Consider the following 20,083-nt stretch of genomic DNA (forward strand, 5'->3'; position numbering starts at 1 on the left):
ACACTGAAACACAGATATAGAACAAAACAAAACAGAGGGTTACTTCTTCTTTACCTAATAATTTCAATTTTTATTAATGTTCATTTTCTTTGTTGTATTATTTTGATGGATCATATTATCATCATATTATTATCCATAATCATCAATTATTATCAGTGACTTGTGACATAACGTATTGTAATTAGTATCAGGATCAAATCATTATCATCAGACATGAATTATTATCGTAAGAATAATCTATAATTGTCATTTGTATTGTTTTTATGTATCATATTATTATTCAAATCATCCATTATTATCAGTGACTTGTGACATAACGCATTGTAATTAGTATCAGGATCAAATCATTATCATGTATCCCCATGGCCAGACACAGTCCCACGAACGTCTTCATTTCATGGATTGTGACGGGATCCCACTTGCTGTTCGAAGGCGTTGCACTCCGCGTTTGCTCTGCATAGAGGTTGGTTTGCGTTATAAGACGCATCCACATTTCTTCCGTGAAGATATGGGAGAATACCTGCACCGGTGTTATAACATCTGGCATTGGCAGCTCGATCTTTATGCCAGGTTGGCGATTGAATGGAATCTTTTCCCGCGAGTGAAAGTTGCCACTCTTCCACTCGTTCGCGAAGCCTTCAAACTCGCTCAAATCCTCTTCTTCCCCAAACATCGCTTGAATCCATTGCTCTCTTACCACGCGATCAGATGGTAAAATATTTTCTTCCAAGTTATCTAATTCATCTAAGTTATCTAATTCAGTGTCTTCGATGTCACTAACTTCACTCGAATGTGTGATGTTCGATGCCATATTCGATCGCTTCGGCGATTTAAAGTTTAAACGTCCCACTGACTAAAACATGATCCACGTGTATTTCGACCAATAGAATGCTTCGCTATTAATTTAAAAAAAATCCCAAGCATCTCGTTCGCTCACCCCAAGAATATATCAACCAATCACAGTGAGTATAACTGGTCATTTGCCTTGAAAAAGACCGCATTGCTGAAAATGACACAGACGCGTTTCCCGGTCTCAATGGTAACTACGCATAGATGCGTGTTCCGGTCTTAAAGGTAAATACACACGTATGCGTGATCCGGTCTGAATGGGTTAAAGTGGAAAGGAAGCAATCAAATAAACAGATGTCTATAGCACTAGTTAAATATTTCAATATACCATAAATACAAATAAAGTCGGAAATATGAACCATTATTCAGAATAAAGCACAAACAAGTTGCATAAATTATAATGTTTTCAGCCTGTGCGCCGCCATCTCTGTTTTCAGAATACGATGACGTCATGGGAATGGTTGGTAACATTCTATGTTGTTTACATAGCGGCTCATAGCCTCACTAGCCGCGTTTACATGGCACATCTGATCCGCATAGATTTCTATGCGGCATAGATCTGTTCCTAAAATGTGTTCCCAATGTACTGTATACATGGCAGTAACAAAAGTGTCCGTTATGTCTTCGCGCACACCTGACAAACTCTGTGGACCGGCGGCGACATAATGGATGTCTTATCACTATCGGGGATTTTAAATTTGATTTTAATGAAAGCACAGCAGGAGAGAGCTTTTCTCTGCCTGCTCCTTCAATTAAGAAGGAGGAGGACAGCGCAGCAACGTCAATTTCTCGTCAGATCTTTATGTACCTTAAGCTCCGCCGCAAACAAGAGGAATTTGGATGCGAATCTGCAGCCAAGACTGGTGGGAGAGAGTGGTCTACATGAATTTAGTGACCAGGAATCCTCGAAGGTCCATTTGCGAACTACTGCAGCTGCCATCTCTCTAAGTTAAGAAGTATTTTAACGTTCAGTCTGCAAAAGTACTACTAGTAGCCTACTCATTTACAGTTACCTCGGACGCGCGCGGACACTACGATACGCAAACACGTCATTAATAAACACCCATGTCCCGTCGCTTAGCAACCGGACACGCTTACCGGACTACTTTTACGGAGTGATAACAAAGACGTGAATCAGGCAATAAATCCACTTTCCTTGACAGCGGTGAAGTTCGGTGCGCTTAAAAGTACCGACGGAGCTCAGTGGACCAATTGCGAACTACTGCGGCTGCTCTAAGTTAAACCCCAATCTATTCGGAATAAGGTATACATGGCGATTAAAACGGACTACACCCCCATCTTCTATTCGGCATAGAATCTATGCCGAACAGATAATTGTATTCCGAATGAGGCGTATACATGATCATTTTCTGTTCCGCATAGACAGATGTGTCCATGTAAACGCGGCTACTGGAGGTGATAATAACTGACATCTCCCGGCTCTGCCCGTCCACAGGATGTTGTTTACAGCTATGAAAAGTAGTACACGGGTGCAGCAGCTGGGCTACCACGCTGTCTTACAGTTCGTTCATTTCATGATACATGTAATTGTCGTGCCATTTGGGTGTGCACATGAATATGCGTAAATAGTGCAACCGACGGTGTTTGCAAATGGATTATTTCCGAAATCAATGGATTATTTTGGCGATGGATTAGAAATGATCAAGAGCATGGAGCGAGTCTGCAAACAAGACAATCTTCGAACAGTGAGTGTACTAATTTCTGTTTCTCTAGTACTAGAAGCTAAGTTTACCTCTCGTTCCTCTGCCTGGCAAGCGCGTTTCTGCACTCTTTCTCTGCGCATAAGAGCAGCGCCCGGGTCCGATTTGACAGGTCTGTCCGTGTCTCCATCACTAGCCACTAAAATTAAAAATTGTTGGCACAGCATCTGGCTTCAGCCGATTGGTGGGACAGCAAAAGCTCCCTCTTCAATGTAATCAGCCTCTATAAAGTGGTCGCTACATACTCTCTGCCCTCATCCCATTCGGGGGCTGAGGCGTTTCGATGCAGCTAACCATCTTTGGAGCAGTTTAGGCTTCTTGACAGGAATGACATGGCAATGAACTATTTTACCACTCTCTTTTACCCGATAATATTTGTTTGAACATCCAGGGGCAATACAAAATGACCCCCCTGTTCTTCTTCCAAGATTTGACATGTTTATTTGAAAGCGCTAACCATTCTGATGACGTAGCGCCTGCATTTTTAAAACATGGCCGCGCCCTAGTTGCGAAAGTCGTTATCAACATTTCATTTTCCAGTGAAACTACTTGAATTTCAGGTTTAATGAAAATCCATCCGTATTCTCAAAAATGAAAAAGCAACCAAAAAATTGTCACAGTTCTCATTGCTTCATTTCCACTTTAAAGGTCCCATGACATGCTATTTTATGTATTCTTTAATATAGGTATTAGTGGGCAACTAACACAGTATTCAAAGACGTTCCCGAAATTCAGCCGTGGTGCAGAGTTACAGCCACTCCGAGCCAGTCGCACATTGAGCTTCCCCCAAATGCGCTGTTTTGGTGGGCGTGTCAAGGAGGAGGGTGGGGGTGTGGCCCTGAGCAGCTTGCAGCCACGGACGGTACCATGCCCTCTGTTTACAGTGGATGTATCGCAATGGCGAGGCGCAAACAGCCTTTAGCCGTGTTCTGTAAATATTCTAGAACACACGGGAGTCCTGGAGCTCTATATCTAAATATTATCATATAGCCTACACCAGGGGTGCCCAACCAGTCGATCGCGGTCTACCAGTAGATCGCCGACAGATCCCAAGTCGATCGCGAGGGGTGAAGATTTTTTTTAATGAAATTAAATTTGTGCGGGACATATACGCGCGGTAGCGCATGTGCTGTTAACAGCAGTTGAAAGCCGTCAACAGTAGTTACACACTCCTAAACGTTGGCATGGCTGAGGGGAAACAAGCTAAGACCTACCATTTTCACCCTGAGTGGGAGGAAGATTATTGATTATCGTTGAGAAGGTGCCGTGCGCAGACGGAATGAAACCCCCACTGCGCAGACGGAATGAAACCCCCCCCCCCCCCCCCCCCCGTCAACAATTGTTCTCTACCCCCCCCCCCCCCCCCCCCCCCCGGCTTGAAGGTAGGTTTGCTGGTAGATCTCGGGAGGTTGGCTACTTGAAAAGTAGATCTTAGGTCAAAAAAGGTTGGGCACCCCTGGCCTACACAGATAACTATATCATATAATATATATTATCACGGCCAAAAGCTGTGTGAGCCGATATTATGAATCTCAAACGACCGCGTTGGGTTCTCCGACGTTCCTGGTTCTTCAACGTCCACATCAATGTGAATACACACACTGTAACGCAAGTGTTTCTTGTCGGTTCTTCTACGTGTCTTGTATTTCCACAACGAGACTGTCGTGGGGGTTATCTGAGCCATGGTTGAGAAGGAATTGGGGGAAAGGAACTTTGGTTTGACTCGCTGAAGTACATGAACTGCGACATGCCGCGAGGCACCATCGCCCAGCAGCGGGCAGCCGGCAGCGCGCGGTTCAGTCGACTTCAGGTTGATGTGAAAGTGGAAGAACCAGAGACGTCGCAGAACCCGACAAAGTCGTTTGTGATTCATAATATCGTCTGGAGGCGCACACAATATGTTATATGATATAGATATCTATGTATTATATGATATTATTTAGATATAGAGCTCCAGGACTGTAACGCAAGTGTTGTACACTTCCTTGTTATTTGGATAACCGTTCTGCTGTTGGTGTGATGGCGCATAACACGTCAGACTCTCGTCTCTGGTATTTCTACAACGAGACTCGTATTCGGGGTTATCTCAGCCAAGGTTGAGAATGAATTGGGGGGAAAGGAACTTTGGCTTTGACTCCCTCAAGAACATGAGCCACGACATGGAGGAGAAAGGGATTGTTGGCGGCGAATGTCTCCCGCTTGAGCCCCGCTGAGGGACCACCGCCGGAGGCGGAGGTGCATAAGCGCTGCCCGGCAAAGATCCCTTTCTCCTCCTTGAATAAGGCCCATGAAGTAGCCATACCCCTTGTGGAGTGGGCCCTCAAGCCATTGGGGGGCTGCAAGCCCCTACTTTCATAAGCAAGAGATATAGCCTCTACAATCCAGTGGGATAGCCTCTGGCGGGACAAAGGCTTGCCTCTATGGGGAGTGGCCCAGGACACGAACAGCTGATCCCCTTTCCGAAAAGCTGCTGACCGACTCGCATATACATGTAGGGCCCGTACCGGGCATAATGTATTGAGTCTCTGCTCCTCCGCAGAGGAGAACGGAGGCGGGTGAAAAGCCGACAGTTCCACTTTGTGACACCTATAGGTCGACTCAACCACCTTAGGCACAAAAGCCGGATTGGGCCGCAGACAGACCTTGGAGATCCCCGGAGCAATCTGCAAGCAGGAAGGACGGATAGACAATGCCTGTAAATCACTCACACGCTTAGCTGTGGTTAAAGCTAAGAGCAACACCACCTTCAGCGACACAAACTTCATCTCCACCGTCTCCAACGGCTCAAAAGGGTGATGAGACAGGGCATCCAGCACCACCGATAAATCCCACAAAGGGACCAGGGGCCTGGAAACTGGGAGCTTGCGACGCGCCCCCCCTTCATGAAGCGACAAACCAAGGGATGCTGCCCTGCAGGCTTATCCCCAAAGCCAACATGACAAGCTGAGATGGCCGCCAACTACACTTTAATCGTGGAAAAGGCCTTACCCTTTTCCAATAATCCCTGTAGGAAACACAGTAGGTCCACCACGGAACACTGATATGGAATGGCGTGCCTCGAGTCGCACCAGTGCTCAAAAACCCGCCACTTGCCACTGTAGAGCCGGCGAGTGGAAAGGGCCCTTGCATTCTGAATGGTGTCAACGACCTGTGCAGGCAGTCCTGCCGCATTCAAGTTCCACCTCTCGCGGGCCAAGCCCAGAGCGCTACGCAGTCCGGATGCGGATGGTAAAACTCCTCGCCCGCTTGGGAGAGGAGATCCCTGCGCAGGGGAAGGGGCCATGGGTCGCCCGCCAGGAGTTGCACTATTTCCGCCACCCAATGTTTGGATGGCCACCGCGGCGCTATCAGGATTAGCGACAGACTCTGTTCTCTCACCCTGGCTAGGGTGGGGGAGATCAGGCTGAGAGGGGGGAAGGCATATAGCAGCACGTTTGGCCACGGATAGGCCAGCGCATCTACCCCTAGGGGAGCCCTTACGTCTGACGGGGAGAAAAACAACGGGCACTGAGTGTTTTCCAGCGAGGCGAAGAGATCTACGGCTGCCAAGCCGTATCTCCGCCATATTTGTCCATAAGAGTCCATTCCCCATACAGGGGGTTTCCTCTGGACATAAGATCTGCTCCTCTGTTCAGGACACCCGGTACATGTGTCGCCCGAAGGGACAGGAGTCTGGTGCTGCTCCACAAGATAATTTCTCGAGCTAACTCGTGTAGTTTCAGTGAGCGAGTGCCGCCCTGCCGGTTGACGTATGCCACTACAGTGGAATTGTCTGTCTTTACCAAGACATGGCGGCCGTGGATAAATTGCAGGAAGTGTTTTAGAGCAAGGAACACTGCCCGAAGTTCTAGGAGGTTTATGTGAGCCTGAGCTAGATCGCGACTCCAGGTGCCATTCACTGCTCTGCCCATCATTGTAGCACCCCACCCTGACAAGGACGCGTCCGTTGTCATGGTTACCCTGGACGACACCGCCCCCAGCGGGACGCTCGCTGTCAGAACCGTGCGCACCGACCACGGGCGGAGAGCGGTAACACACGCTGGTGTTACTTTCACCTTGCGATTCAGGTGGTGACGGGAGCACAGACGTAGTGCTGCGACCCAGCGCTGAAAATCTCTCATCCTCAGAAGACCCAAATGTACTACTGATATCACCGAAGCCATAAGGCCATGCAGGCGTAGGCATAACCTGAACAATACGGTCTCTCCCCGCCTGAAGAGGGAGAGACACTGCGTGAGAGATGTTAGTCTCCTCTCTGATAGTGTGACGCGATAAGAGAGCGTCTATTTGGAGACCCAAATATTCTGCACATTGTGCGGGGTCCACACGGCTCTTTTCCCAATTTATGTTGAATCCCAGAGTCCTCAGATGATTTACCACCGTAGTAGAATCTCTGAGTGCCTGTTCGCGTGAACTGGAACATATAATATAATAATCAGATAATCGTCCAGATAAGAGAATATTCTGATGCCGCCAGGGCTGTAGTGGAGGGTAAACGCACGTAAACGCCGTTTACGCACCTCTGGAATTTAGGAAATAGCGTTTACGCACCTCAAAGTTCCCTGTGACTTGTATTCTGCCGTTGGAATAATCGGAAATAAATTTGGTATAATTTTAAAACAACCAAGACAAAGTTTCATTTTGTTGAACAAATAAACGCTGTAATCTGAATCATTTTCATCTGCGCTGTAGGCCTATACTATTATGGTCTTTGACCCTGCAATCAGTGCCTTGCGGCTGCGGCGTCGACACCAATCAGGATCCAGGAAAATATGTAAACAGGAAGTATGTAAACACATGGCCCTATGCGTTGTGGATGATCATGCCTGCCTACCGGTCATTAATTAGCCATGGACATCAGGCGATTTTTGAAGAGACCTTCGAGTGCTCCCACTCCAACAGATGCCCGAAAAAGGGCTCAAGTACAAAGTAAGACTGAAGATGATCAATTCACATGAGTTGTTTTGTGATTTATAAATCAATTTTACTTGACGAACTATTAAATTACTACGAGCATTCAGATTGGCCAATGCGTAGTCATGCTATCTGTGTACTGCCCATGTCAAAATGAGTGAAAGTCAGTCAGAGTTTTACTATCCATATCAAACTTCGGTTTTGGCGTATCAACTTCGCTATAGCTCGGTCGCTATGTTAAAGCCTCAATTTGGAGATGCGAGGTTGGCGGTTGCAGCCGTGGACTCTGCGGCTAAACCGTGGATCGGGCGGATGACGCGACAAAAAATTATATTTTATTTAAATTCGGGCGGTTGGCGGTTAAACCAATAAAATAAAAATATTTATAAATATTCTTATTTTATATATTATAAATATTTTTATTTTATTATAAAAAGAAGAAGAAATTCTTAGTTTTATTCTTATATATATATAACATCTTAGGGCGGTGAATTATATTTGATAATTCACTGTTGCTAAGCAGATCGCTGTCAAGGAATGTGGAACTTTTTTGTGGTAACTTGTCAACTCCAGCGTCTTCGGTTTTCTTTGGCGGCGGACTATAACGCTTATTAACGTATAAAAGCAACCGGCGGATGGCGGGCGGATGCGGTTTTAAAAATTGGCCAAAAAACATTGGTGCGGATGGTATGGATGATGCGTTTGTGCTGCGGTTGCGGATGAAATAATAGGCCATCCGTGCATCTCTAGTTGTCAGTGTAATTGGCTGTTTAACAGGTGTTCTCAGTGCCTGGCTATCGCCAGACCAAGTTCAATCGTTCGATTGCACGTTGTAGCAGGGCGAATTTAATTAGAATTTGAATGCGGAAAGGGGCGAGGCCTAGTGTTCTCAGCCCAACAACTCTTAAATTCAACATCATTTTTTCAGGCAGTGATGGGACAGGCAATGGTGCAGCGAGCACAGGGAGAAAAGAAACACCAGGAGGTCAAATAGAGAGAGGAGAAAGAGTGAGGAGGCTGGTGAGAGAACAAAACCATGACGGTGGAGAGGGGGAAAGAGGAGGAATGAAAGAAGACCAACAGAGAATGAGGGAACAGAGAAAGGGGAGACAGAGAAAGATGAACTAGAGGGAGGAGTTGAAGAAACAGGTAGTACGAGAGGAGTAAGAGAAGAAACAGGGACAGGAGAGATGGAGAGTGGAGAATCTGAATTAGAATCTGAAGTAGAGGGAGATACAGAGAAAGAAGAATTTGAGACTGAAGACACAGTGAGAGGAGAAATAGAGAGCAGATGCCACCCACATATCTGGACAGAAAAACAACACACACAGTTTAAAAAAAATAACACATGGCTTATTGTCAATGGTGAATAGCAAAACCACTTGAAGTAAATCTGCAAAAGATTGGGAGGGTCCTTGATGTCAGATGGGCAGCCAGCAGTTTCAGAACTGTGAAAGCTGTATGGAATTCCTACAAAGCCCTGCATCACCACTTCAATGCTGCTTCATTGGATGTCACAAGAGATGAAAATGGCAAGGCCATGTACAGGGGTCTTATGACCAAAATGGAGCAAGAGGAATTCCTATGTGATCTAGCCCTCATGTATGACACGTTAGAGGAGATCTCCCACCTCTCTCTAAACTTGCAAGAAAGAGGAATGACCCTCACAAGAGCAGACACATTAATGAGACGAACAATTCGTATGGTTTCATCAATGATTACCTGTCCAGGTGATAGAAGGCAGGAAGCCCTTCAAGCTGCAGAAAAACACGAGTTCAACGGAATTCAACTAAGAAGCACCCTGAGGGCAAGGCAGATAAACTCATCAGAGTTCCTTCACTCACTCATGGAGAACCTGGAGGAGAGATTGTTCACTACAGGTTCATCTAGGCAACAGAGTGTCAGCTGAAAACAAAGCCCAGTACAGTGAATTACTGGACCACTTTAAAGTTATTTTCCCAGCAAACTAGCCTGTTCCCCTAGAGGAACCGTATGGGGAATCCAAGGTGAAACAACTTGCCCAAAGGTTCAGACTTGATGGAAGAAAAATTCTTGAAGGCCATAGGGATTTCAAGGATAACTCCAGCTCCATCCCAGAAAACCTTGCACCACTCCTCAATATCCACCATCTCATTCCAGTTAGCACTGCTGAGTGTGAGAGGGGGTTCAGCTTAATGAACATAATAGTGTGCCCCCTGAGATGCAGTCTGCACATGGTCACCGTGTCGTCCTTGATGTTCATTCAATTGAATGGCCCAGCACTAACAAAGTTCAATCCAACACCGTATGCGAAGTCCTGGCTGGTGAAGCACAGGGGAGCCATGGACCCCAGAACACGCCCCTGCAAGGCAGGACCTGACGTAGAGGACAAGGAGGCCCTCTGGGCACTACTGTGAATAGCATCCATACTAATACACACACATACACACATGCCATATATAGATAGTTCTTAATCTACACATACTTTTCTTTACTGTTGAAATTTGAATAAATTTAATAAACTACAAACGCATTAATTGACTGTCATTGATTGATTTAATATGACTTTAATTGATAACATAATGGAATATAGCCAGGCTAGCCTTACAGAGTCGCAACACTTTGCGTTGCATTGCGTTGTGTCGAGGTCGGTCTGATCACAAAATTCATAGTTTACCCACCTCTAATTTGACCACTACAGCCCTGGATGCCGCTGTTTCTTAACGGTGACAGTGCTGCCTCCACACACCTGCTGAACACTCTCGGGGCCAACGATAGCCCGAACGGGACCACTTGGTATTCGTAAGCCCTGTTCTGAAAAGCGAACCGGAGAAATTTCCGTTGTGCGGGATAGATGGCAATGTGAAAATATGTGTCTGACAGATCGATCGTTACAAACCAATCCCCTGGACGGATTGAACGACGGAGCACTTTGTGTGTTAACATCCTGAACGTGTATTTGCGCAGGTGTCTGTTTAACACACGGAGATCTAATATGGGGCGAAGGGACGAGCTCCCTCTCTTCGGAATGAGAAAATAACGGGAGTAAAAACCCTGTTGGGCTTGCTCGTTCGGGACAGCGCTGACCGCTTGTTTTCGCAGCAGGGACGATATTTCGTCCTCTAGGATTCGTGCCGAATCCCCACTGGCCATAGAAACCAACACGCCGTTGAATCTGGGTGGTTTCCTAGCAAACTGCAGTCTGTAACCCTGCAGTCTGTAACCCTGTAGACAGGATCCACGGGTGAACTGCGCATGTGCGCCACTGTTCCACTCGCGTAGCGAGCGGGCTCATGTGATCGCGCCCCAACGACGTCACCCTCGGGACGCAAGGGGAGAGGTCTGCCCTCACAGGAGAAGCGTGAGCTCTCCCCATGAGAATGTAGGGACCAAGACATTGTTTTATTTTGTTTTGTTTTGTGCATTTCACCCTTGGCTCTGGGCCTGGTTGTGAAAATGCAGGATTTATTGTGTGACACTGGGAAAATGCTTGGTGGCACTGTGTCAATCGTTGCCCCTGTCTCAGTTCGCCCTGAACGTGAGGCGAGAGAGACTGAGAAAGGGCCCCTGGAGTACTTGAACATATCCAGGTCCCTGAACCATGGAACTCGGGACTTTGCTCTACCCCCCCAAGCTTTCTTTTCTTCATGGGAGGGGGAGAGAGAGAAGCTGGGATTGCTAGGTCGCACGCTTCTTCTTCCCCTCCCCGGGGTGGGGAGAGCGGTTCCTGGCTGCCGCTGCAGCGAAGGAGTGTTTGTCCCATAGCCTTGGGTTCTCTGACCTAGGCTGTTGGTCGGCCTGTGGGCCAGCTGCGTGGGCTGGTCTGTAGGCTTTCTGAGGCCTGTTTCCCCCTTGTTTTCCCCTTGCTGGCGCGGCGGCGGCCGCAAAGCCTGACCTCGCTGGCTGGGGTGGGTGGGTAGCCTGTTTTCGGGGAAGGCAGAGATCGAAGGCCTCTCCTTCCTGTTTCCTGAGAGTGCTGGTCTCATCTTTTCCAGCGCTGGACCAAACAGACCCTTGGTTGGGTCATATGCAGCATCCATGACCTCGGCTTTCTGCGCGTCACTCAGACCGGAGAGACTGAGCCATAACGCTCTCTCACCCGAGACTGCGAGTCCCATGACTCGACCACAGCCCTGAACTGCGCCCCGTGAGGAGCGTAGGACCAGGTCATTGACGATGCAAATTTCATCCCAGAGGGCAGGGTTGGGTGACCCAGAGTCTAGCTGGTGACCCATTTCCTCTAGGATTTCAGCCTGATATGCAGACAGCAGTGTCATGGCATTGAGCGAGCATACCAACTGTGCTGCATATTTATACATCCTCTGGTAAGTGGAAGCGGTGAGGCGGTCCATCTTACCAGGCAGGGAGATGCCTGAAGAGGCGGAGAGAGAGCGAAGGTTCGGGTGGAGGTGGTAAGCCACTGAAGGCTCCACAGCTGGGGGTTCGGCCAGCCCCAGCTCACCCATCCCGTGGATCTCCAGCTTTGAGCAGCCCTTGGTTGGAAGCTTGCTCTTAAATGGGCTGGACCAGTTGCGGCTCATTTCCTTCATGCAGATGGGAACTGCTGGTAAGAGCTGCTTAGAAGGCGGCTGGGCTGGTGGGAGCCTCTTGCCGTCGTACAGGTCTCTCTCTGCCCCTTCAGCATCAGGGGCTGCAGGCCATTGAATGCCTAGTTTTGCAGCGGCCCGTTTGCACACCTCGTACAGGTTACCGTCTACCGGTTGTACAGCGTCAGAGGCGCTAGGGGGTCTGGACAGTTGGATCGGAAAAGTGGAGTCGTCGTCCTCCTCCTCAATTCCGTCCATGCCGAGGAGGTCAAAGTTGGCTTCGCCGTCGCCCTCTGCGTCCTCAGCGCCCCGTTCCGCCTCGAGAATTAAATCATCGAATAGCGGGGGCACGAGCGGGGATGCCGCCTCCATCATGTCCGCCCAGCTCGTTGTCGCGTGGGACTGATGGGTGCTCGTTGAGGCTATAGCGGGGGCACCTGCCAGGCAGGGATCCTGGTTGGTAGCCACCGTCACCCTTAGCCTCCTTTCCAGAATTTTCTCCGGCATCGATGTGCAGTGAGCGCATGAATGCGGGTCCGCTAGCGAAGCTTGAGCGTGTTTAATGACCATGCACGCTATGCACATGAGGTGGGGGTCCCGGCCTGATATGGAGGCCCCACATGACGCGGGGCACAGGCGGGATACAGCCTCCCTAGCCTTCGGCTCCGACCCTTTGGCGGGGGTGGCGGGCGAAGGCATACCGCAGAGTTCACTCGCCGTGATGCGTTCGTTATACGCCGTGATGCGTTCGTTATACACATTAGCTTGTTGGCTGAGCCAACAAGCTAATGTGTACTGTGCCGTGGTAAGCTCGCCTTGACGCGTTAGCCGATAAGCTACACCGTAAACCAGTGACACCTGTAAACAAATACAGGGTAACCGGAGAAGCAGCTCGCCTTTATGCAGACACTGCCCAGCGGGTGTAGTAACAGATAGCTTCTTACGAAGTTATTACTCAGCCGAACCAGGTTAAAAGCCTATGACTGCGTTCGGCGACGGAATCCTTGACGGCCCGTCTGTGAATTGTTAAGCAGTTTAAAGCTAACCTAGATGAGCTGAGGGAGCTTGAGTAGCTTTCTCACGGGAAGAAAGCGAGAATGATTTGAGGAGGGCGGGTCGACTGTATAAGTGCAGGGGGCGGGACCCTGTGGCACAGTCCGACCTGTCTGTCAAGGACAGACGTGGTGCAATTGGAGCTTCCAGTAGTAGGTCACGCCTAGGCGATTTCCATAGTGAAACACTGAGCGAAGTTAGAAAAATAACTAAATAATTGTTCAACCATTTGCCTTCGTTCAAAAAATTTAACAAATCTACACACTCATTTCTTCAATAATATCTTTGTTTCAGTTGGTCTCATTGATTTACGTTGACGCTGGAGCGTGAGGATGTTCAGCAATGTTGCCTGTTTGGGCGTTTTTTACCGCCCTATTGGGCTACATTTAATCATGCACCGGCTACGCTATTCTCTTAAAGAGAATACCATTACTACTACTACCATTAGTACTACAAATTAAGCTACTACGACTACTACATCATCTACTACTACTACTACTACTTCAGCTACTACTACTACTTCTACTTCAGCTACTACTACTACTACTACTACTACTACTACTACTACTACATCAGCTACTACTACTTCAGCTTCTACTACTGAAGACACAGGCAGGTGGTAAGGAAAATTTCCTTAAGGAAAATAGTGCCATACTGTAACTGACATCCACTCAAGCAGTCCTTTCATACAACCATGCATAGCTCATATGCCACACTTTGAAGACATAAACAATGAACATATTATAACTGTATTGTTAAGAAATTAAACTGTACAATAAAGTGATATGTTGAAATTATGATCAATAGCCTAATAATGACATTAAATAAAAATACATGGTGACTTGTTCAGGACTTGAAAAAGTTTGGGACTTGGACTCGATTTGGCTTTGGTGTGACTTTGACTTGGACTCTACTTGCCTTTCCCTGTCTTGACATGGGACTCGACTCGGACTTGACTGCTAAGACTTGGGACTTGCCAAACAGTGACTTTGTCCCAACTGTGCGTAAGTGCCAAAGTTATTTAGAACTTGCCGTAGAGCAGGACCCCCTGGCAATGACGTCATCATCTTTTTGAACAGATTTTTAGAGCAGATAAGTAAACTGAGTGTATTATCTTAGCCCGCCCTTTTGAATGCAACTTTCATATTTCTTTAACAAAGAATTACACCCTGAGAAAAGTGGAATTTGAGGGTGAAACCCTGTTGACTCCCATTCATTCTGCACTCACCGGCGAGCGCCCTCGCATGGGCAGAGATGTGTTACCGCAACCAGTTCAGACCGGAAGTTACCAGAGAGTGCCAGTTCCCTTCATATTAGACATTCTCTGGTTAGACTAAGGTGTATACATGCATCTTAATAATCCAGTCATAGTTGGACAAACCCAATAATTCGATTTACATTTGTATTTTAACTGTTGGGCAGGCCCTGGATGTGTTTCATCATTTAGTGTGTGTGGATGCGAATGTTGGTTTCTGGGAAATATTTGCCTGGAGTGACAGCAACTGGTTTTGAAAGAGGCAGTTTTGGGCGTGCATAATTTTTTGTGATTTTTGATCCATGGTTGATTAAACCAATAGCTGGAGCCAAATAGTCTCTTGAGGATGTACATAATATTTTGCAAACGGAATAGAAATATTTCTAATCTGTTGGTTTTTGAATTCCACAAGAGGAATGCACAGGTTGCTATGGGTTGACAGGAGTTCATAATTTGTATGTGCGTCCCACTCACCGTGGACAACCATGAGTATCACTGTATATTAATTATTCAATACATGTGCGTCTGTGTTTTTGTGGGGGTTGTGTATGCCAGCCGTGGATATGTGTATGTGCTGACCATCCCTGTGTGTCCTCCCAGGCACGGGACGCGGTGTGCGGGTGAGGTGGCGGCGGCAGCTAACAACTCCCACTGCGTGGTGGGGATCGCCTACAACGCCCGGATAGGAGGTGAGCCATCGGCCCCCTGGGCTTCATTCCCTCGAAGCGATTTACTCCTCTGCCTCCTTCTGTGAGGTGGAGCTCTGCAACTAACTTTCCCGTTAGTCTGCAGCGGAGCGGTCAACACACGACGAAGACCGAGGGACCAGACTGGCCCAGACTTAATACTTAACTCCCTCCAACTGTTAAATACCTGCTGCTTGTGGCTGTTGTGGAATGCTTTTATCTCCCCAGTGTTCATTTACAACGGTTGTGAACATACAGGGCTTTATATTTGTACTATAAACTTGTTTATTTCTATATAATTGTATATATTGTTTGTACTGGTAATACAATAAATTATGCAACTTATCTTTTTACAAGTTGCATATCCCCATTCCCAGTGTTGGATTTTACTGTGCATTATTATGATGTTATTCAATTCAATATCTCTTCTCCAAATAACTGTTTTGATAGCTGGATACCATACCACCTTACAACATTAATTTATAATGATCTTGAACTGGAAGTTTCAATCTAATAGTATGTGACTTGTGGTACCTCCATTGTTGACGGATGTGTTTCCATGGTGAATGATGCTGCATGTTTCCCAGGTGTGCGCATGCTGGATGGCGATGTGACGGACATGGTGGAAGCGAAGTCCCTCAGCCATCAACCACAGCACATCGACATCTACAGCGCCAGCTGGGGCCCCGACGATGACGGCAAGACAGTGGATGGACCCGCGTCGCTGGCCAGACAGGCCTTTGAAAACGGCATTCGCATGGTGGGTGGTCCATTTGGCAAAACCTTTAGCGCTCCCTTTTGGAATTTTGGACATAGGGCCTGATTCCGAAGTTAGCCTTGGTGTTCTTTATCATTGGAGACAGTTTTCAACACATTTCATTCAGTCCTTCTAGTTGCAGAGTTTGCTCGTGCTAGGCTAGTGCACGGCAACGGGAAATACTAGCCTGCTAATGAAACAGTCTTACACACACTACAGTACACCCGAGGCAAATCAACTATAATGATAGAATAATGTTAGAAATAAAACCAACCTTGCATTGCATTTTGAGGGATTTGCTGTGTCTCAGCAACAGTGTTATATTCCTAGTAGTAGGCTACGGCAGCGGCGGAATGATACCCAAGTTAAATTCCGCTGCTGCTGAGAAAGTAGTCCCTCAAAATGCAATGATTCATGCGATGCGAGGTTAGTTTTATTTCTAAGATTATTCTATCAACACAGACAAACACATTTACAGCTAAAGTCTGGCGTTATAATTGATTTTCCTCGGGTGTACTGTGGAGTGGCTTGCGTACCATTTAGCTAAACCTTTAGCTCGCCCATCATGTAATGCTACAGCTACCTGACTATTTCTAATTGAATTAAGATTTTCTCACTGCATCTTTAAATTCAAAAGAGCAATATTGGCACAGATGCACCAGACGGCTTGGTTTGCTTCACTAGCAGAAAATACTAGTTTGGAATATACTGCCAGTAATTCCTTGGTTGGCGTATACTGAGTATATGTATTTGGAATACATTTCTGTAGGTTGATTTATACTGCCAGTGTAATAGTTTGAAATACCTACTTCTAGTTTAGATTATACTGCCAGTGTAATAATTTAGGATACATACTTTTAGTTTGGAGTAAACTCCCAGTGTATTAGTTTGGAATACATCCGTCTCTCTAGTATTTGGCCAGTATACCTAGTATTCTTTGGAATACGTTCCAACATTTCCACATGAAGGCACAGGGATGGACCAAAAGGAACAAATGCATTGGAGTAAGGAGACGTAAGAGAAGTAAAGAGACTTCCATCCAAATAAATATGTTGTCATTGGCTCCAGATATCAAGGTGAGGGTCGTCTGGGCTCTTAGTATCATTATTAGGCTGCACAGCCACAGGCTGATCTGCATAGCGTCACGCTCGTTGACTTTTGTTTGACGGCGCGGAACAGTATAAACAGGTGAGCTGGGAAGAATAGAGTTTGATGACGTAAGAAGTACAGGTGGAGAGAGGGAGGGACTGTTGGGGTGAGAGATAGAAGAGTGGAGAATGAGGGACTTGCCTTTTAAGACTAGGCACACAGTGAAGAGGGTTTGTCAGCGGGCCCGTGTGTGTGTTTCTGAACTTAAATGAAAGTGACCGCTGTGTGCGTGTATGTGTGTGTGACAGAACAGTGACAGACTTTATTACAGTGAGTTGGTCTGTGGTCTGTGTAAACGGGCTGCTGACATTATCACAGTGGGTTGGTCTGTGGAAACAGACTGCTGACTTTGTCAGTTAGTTGGTCTGTGTAAACGGACTGCTGACTTTATCACAGTGAGTTGGTCTGTGGTCTGTGGAAACGGGCTGCTGACATTATCACAGTGGGTTGGTCTGTGGAAACAGACTGCTGACTTTGTCAGTTAGTTGGTCTGTGGAAACGGACTGCTGACCTTATCACAGTGAGTTGGTCTGTGTAAACGACTGCTGACTTTATCATGGTGAGCTGGTTTGTGTAAACGGACTGCTATGGTATGATGGGCTGTGTGATTGGAGCATAAAGATGTGGGCGAACATGGTCTCCAGTGCACCTTCATGAAACGGGACATATGAAAGGTAACCTCACACTCCCAACCCCCCCCTCCCCCCAATCCCCTGATCCCATTCTCATTTCCTCTCAGGGAAGGAAGGGCCGGGGCTCCATCTTTGTCTGGGCGTCGGGTAACGGCGGCCGCAGCCGGGACCACTGCTCGTGCGACGGCTACACCAACTCCATCTATACCATCTCCATCTCCAGCACGGCCGAAAGCGGCCGAAAGCCCTGGTACCTGGAGGAGTGCTCCTCCACGCTCACCACCACCTACAGCAGCGGGGAGAACTACGACCGCAAGATTGTTAGTGTGTGTGTGTGTGTGTGTGTGTGTGTGTGTGTGTGACTTGCCTGTGAACCGGGCTTAGACAGTTGGGCCTTATCTGCTGCTAGCTTGTCTGGTGGTTGCTTGTCACATTCCCCATGTCAATCTCACACACGCATAAACAAACAGAACTACACACTTCAAAAGGTTTTCTGTGTGGGGAGTTGTGTTGTCATCCCCTTCCCCTGCATCGTTATGAAGGCCCCTACACCAGCCTCCCCTGGGGCATACACTGCCATCTGCCTCAGTCAGCACCACACCACTCGTCGGCCCCTTACAAAACCATGTGTTTGGATAATCCCTTGTAACTCTTGGAGGAGAGGTCATGCTGGAAGCCTGCCAAACTGTTCCGGGCTGGCTGGCTGAACTGACCACTAGGATAATGCTGTTAGACAGGAACCTACTGCAATCTTTAAATATTTTCTACCATGCTCTTTCACCTTTCTGCCGGAGCATTGATTTATTTTTCTTGAATATTTCTGGAAAATGGGTCCACACGCGCACAAACATGTGTACATGCACCTCACATTTCACATTTCTGTGTTCCTGCAGTGAGGCATGTCTGAGCTGAAATGTGATTTTCAGGTGTGGCTGAATGCCTTAATCTTTGTCTTTCCCTTTTTTTGACTTCCTCTGATACGCTTTCCCTATCCACTTCTCTATCCGTGACACTCCATATCTCTCACTCTCTCACCCCTCCCTCTCTCTCGGTCTCTCTTTCTAGATAACCACAGACCTGAGGCATCGGTGCACCGACAGTCACACAGGGACGTCTGCCTCAGCCCCCATGGCCGCAGCTATCATCGCCTTGGCTCTAGAAGCAAAGTAAGATCCACTTGACTTCCTTCCAGTGCTCCTCCCCCTTTCCCCTGGACTGCCCAATAACATCCACCCACCCTCAACACACACACTGATCCACTTAAACGGCTCAACCGCAGCGCTTCGTGCATTTGTTGACTTAATATTGTTTATGAACAGATCGCTCAGAGATGGACCATACAGCTACAGACTCTAAAGCTACAGACCATACAGATACAGGCCGTACAGCTACAGACCATACAGCTACAGACCATACAGCTACAGACCATACAGCTACATACCATACAGCTACAGACCATACAGCTTCAGACCATACAGCTTCAGACCATACAGCTTCAGACCATACAGCTACAGACCATACAGCTTCAGACCATACAGACCATACAGCTACAGACCATACAGCTACAGACCATACAGCTACAGACCATACAGCTTCAGACAATACAGCTTCAGACCATACAGCTACAGACCATACAGCTTCAGACCATACAGACCATACAGCTACAGACCATACAGCTACAGACCATACAGCTACAGACCATACAGCTACAGACCATACAGCTACAGACCATACAGCTACAGACCATACAGCTACAGACCATACAGCTACAGACCATACAGCTACAGACCATACAGCTTCAGACCATACAGCTACAGACCATACAGACCATACAGCTACAGACCATACAGCTACAGACCATACAGCTACAGACCATACAGCTTCAGACCATACAGCTTCAGACCATACAGCTACAGACCATACAGCTACAGACCATACAGCTTCAGACCATACAGCTTCAGTTCGGTTTTTCAACCAGTATGCTGGGAGATGCGTCTCTTCCCACAAGTAGTAGTGGGTGTTCCAGACCTTATTATGGGTTTAAACTGGAACCAATAGGATTGGAGGTTCTCACACATTGTGTTCAAAGGGACCAGGCTAAGGCCAGACCCAATAGGAACACGTCACTCTCCAACGTCTGAGTTGAATACATAATGGGGTAAGTGATAATTAAAAAAAACAAAACAGATATGGCCAAAATGCACACTTTGATGCCACCCCTTGAAGAAGTAAAACCCTATGTGTCTGTCCTCTGGTCCCATCGATGGGGATGTCTCGGTCTGTTTCTGACATAGGCCACGCGACCAAAACAGCTGCCAAAACAGGCTGTAGCCTTGCTTAAAGCAATTTGAGCCTCAATCAATCTAGCCACATCAAACCGGTCGTTTGCAGCATAGGGTTAGGTTTAGGCAAGGCTGTTTTCTGTTCTTATCTCTGGACCTCCGGGTCATTCACACAGGTCCTCAGATCGGTTCTTAGGCCCGTGGCCTTTTTCCACCGCATCCCAAAGGAGGATATCTCTGTAAACTTTAAGGAAATTAA

General features: G+C 47.3%; 1 protein-coding gene across 1 annotated transcript in view; it reads left to right on the forward strand.

Annotated features, from left to right (window-relative positions):
- The window catches only part of LOC130401510 (proprotein convertase subtilisin/kexin type 5-like), an 81,580-nt gene that overhangs the window by 25,564 nt on the left and 35,933 nt on the right, over window positions 1-20,083 (forward strand). Inside the window, exons 6-11 of the mRNA XM_056605319.1 lie at window positions 14,919-15,007; window positions 15,592-15,764; window positions 17,650-17,862; window positions 18,608-18,709; window positions 18,862-19,677; window positions 20,001-20,063. Coding sequence (XP_056461294.1) covers window positions 14,919-15,007; window positions 15,592-15,764; window positions 17,650-17,862; window positions 18,608-18,709; window positions 18,862-19,677; window positions 20,001-20,063 — 1,456 coding nt within the window. The remainder of the gene's footprint in view (window positions 1-14,918; window positions 15,008-15,591; window positions 15,765-17,649; window positions 17,863-18,607; window positions 18,710-18,861; window positions 19,678-20,000; window positions 20,064-20,083) is intronic.

This window comes from Gadus chalcogrammus, chromosome 13, assembly GCF_026213295.1.
Source record: "Gadus chalcogrammus isolate NIFS_2021 chromosome 13, NIFS_Gcha_1.0, whole genome shotgun sequence".
In the NCBI taxonomy this organism is placed as follows: domain Eukaryota; kingdom Metazoa; phylum Chordata; class Actinopteri; order Gadiformes; family Gadidae; genus Gadus; species Gadus chalcogrammus.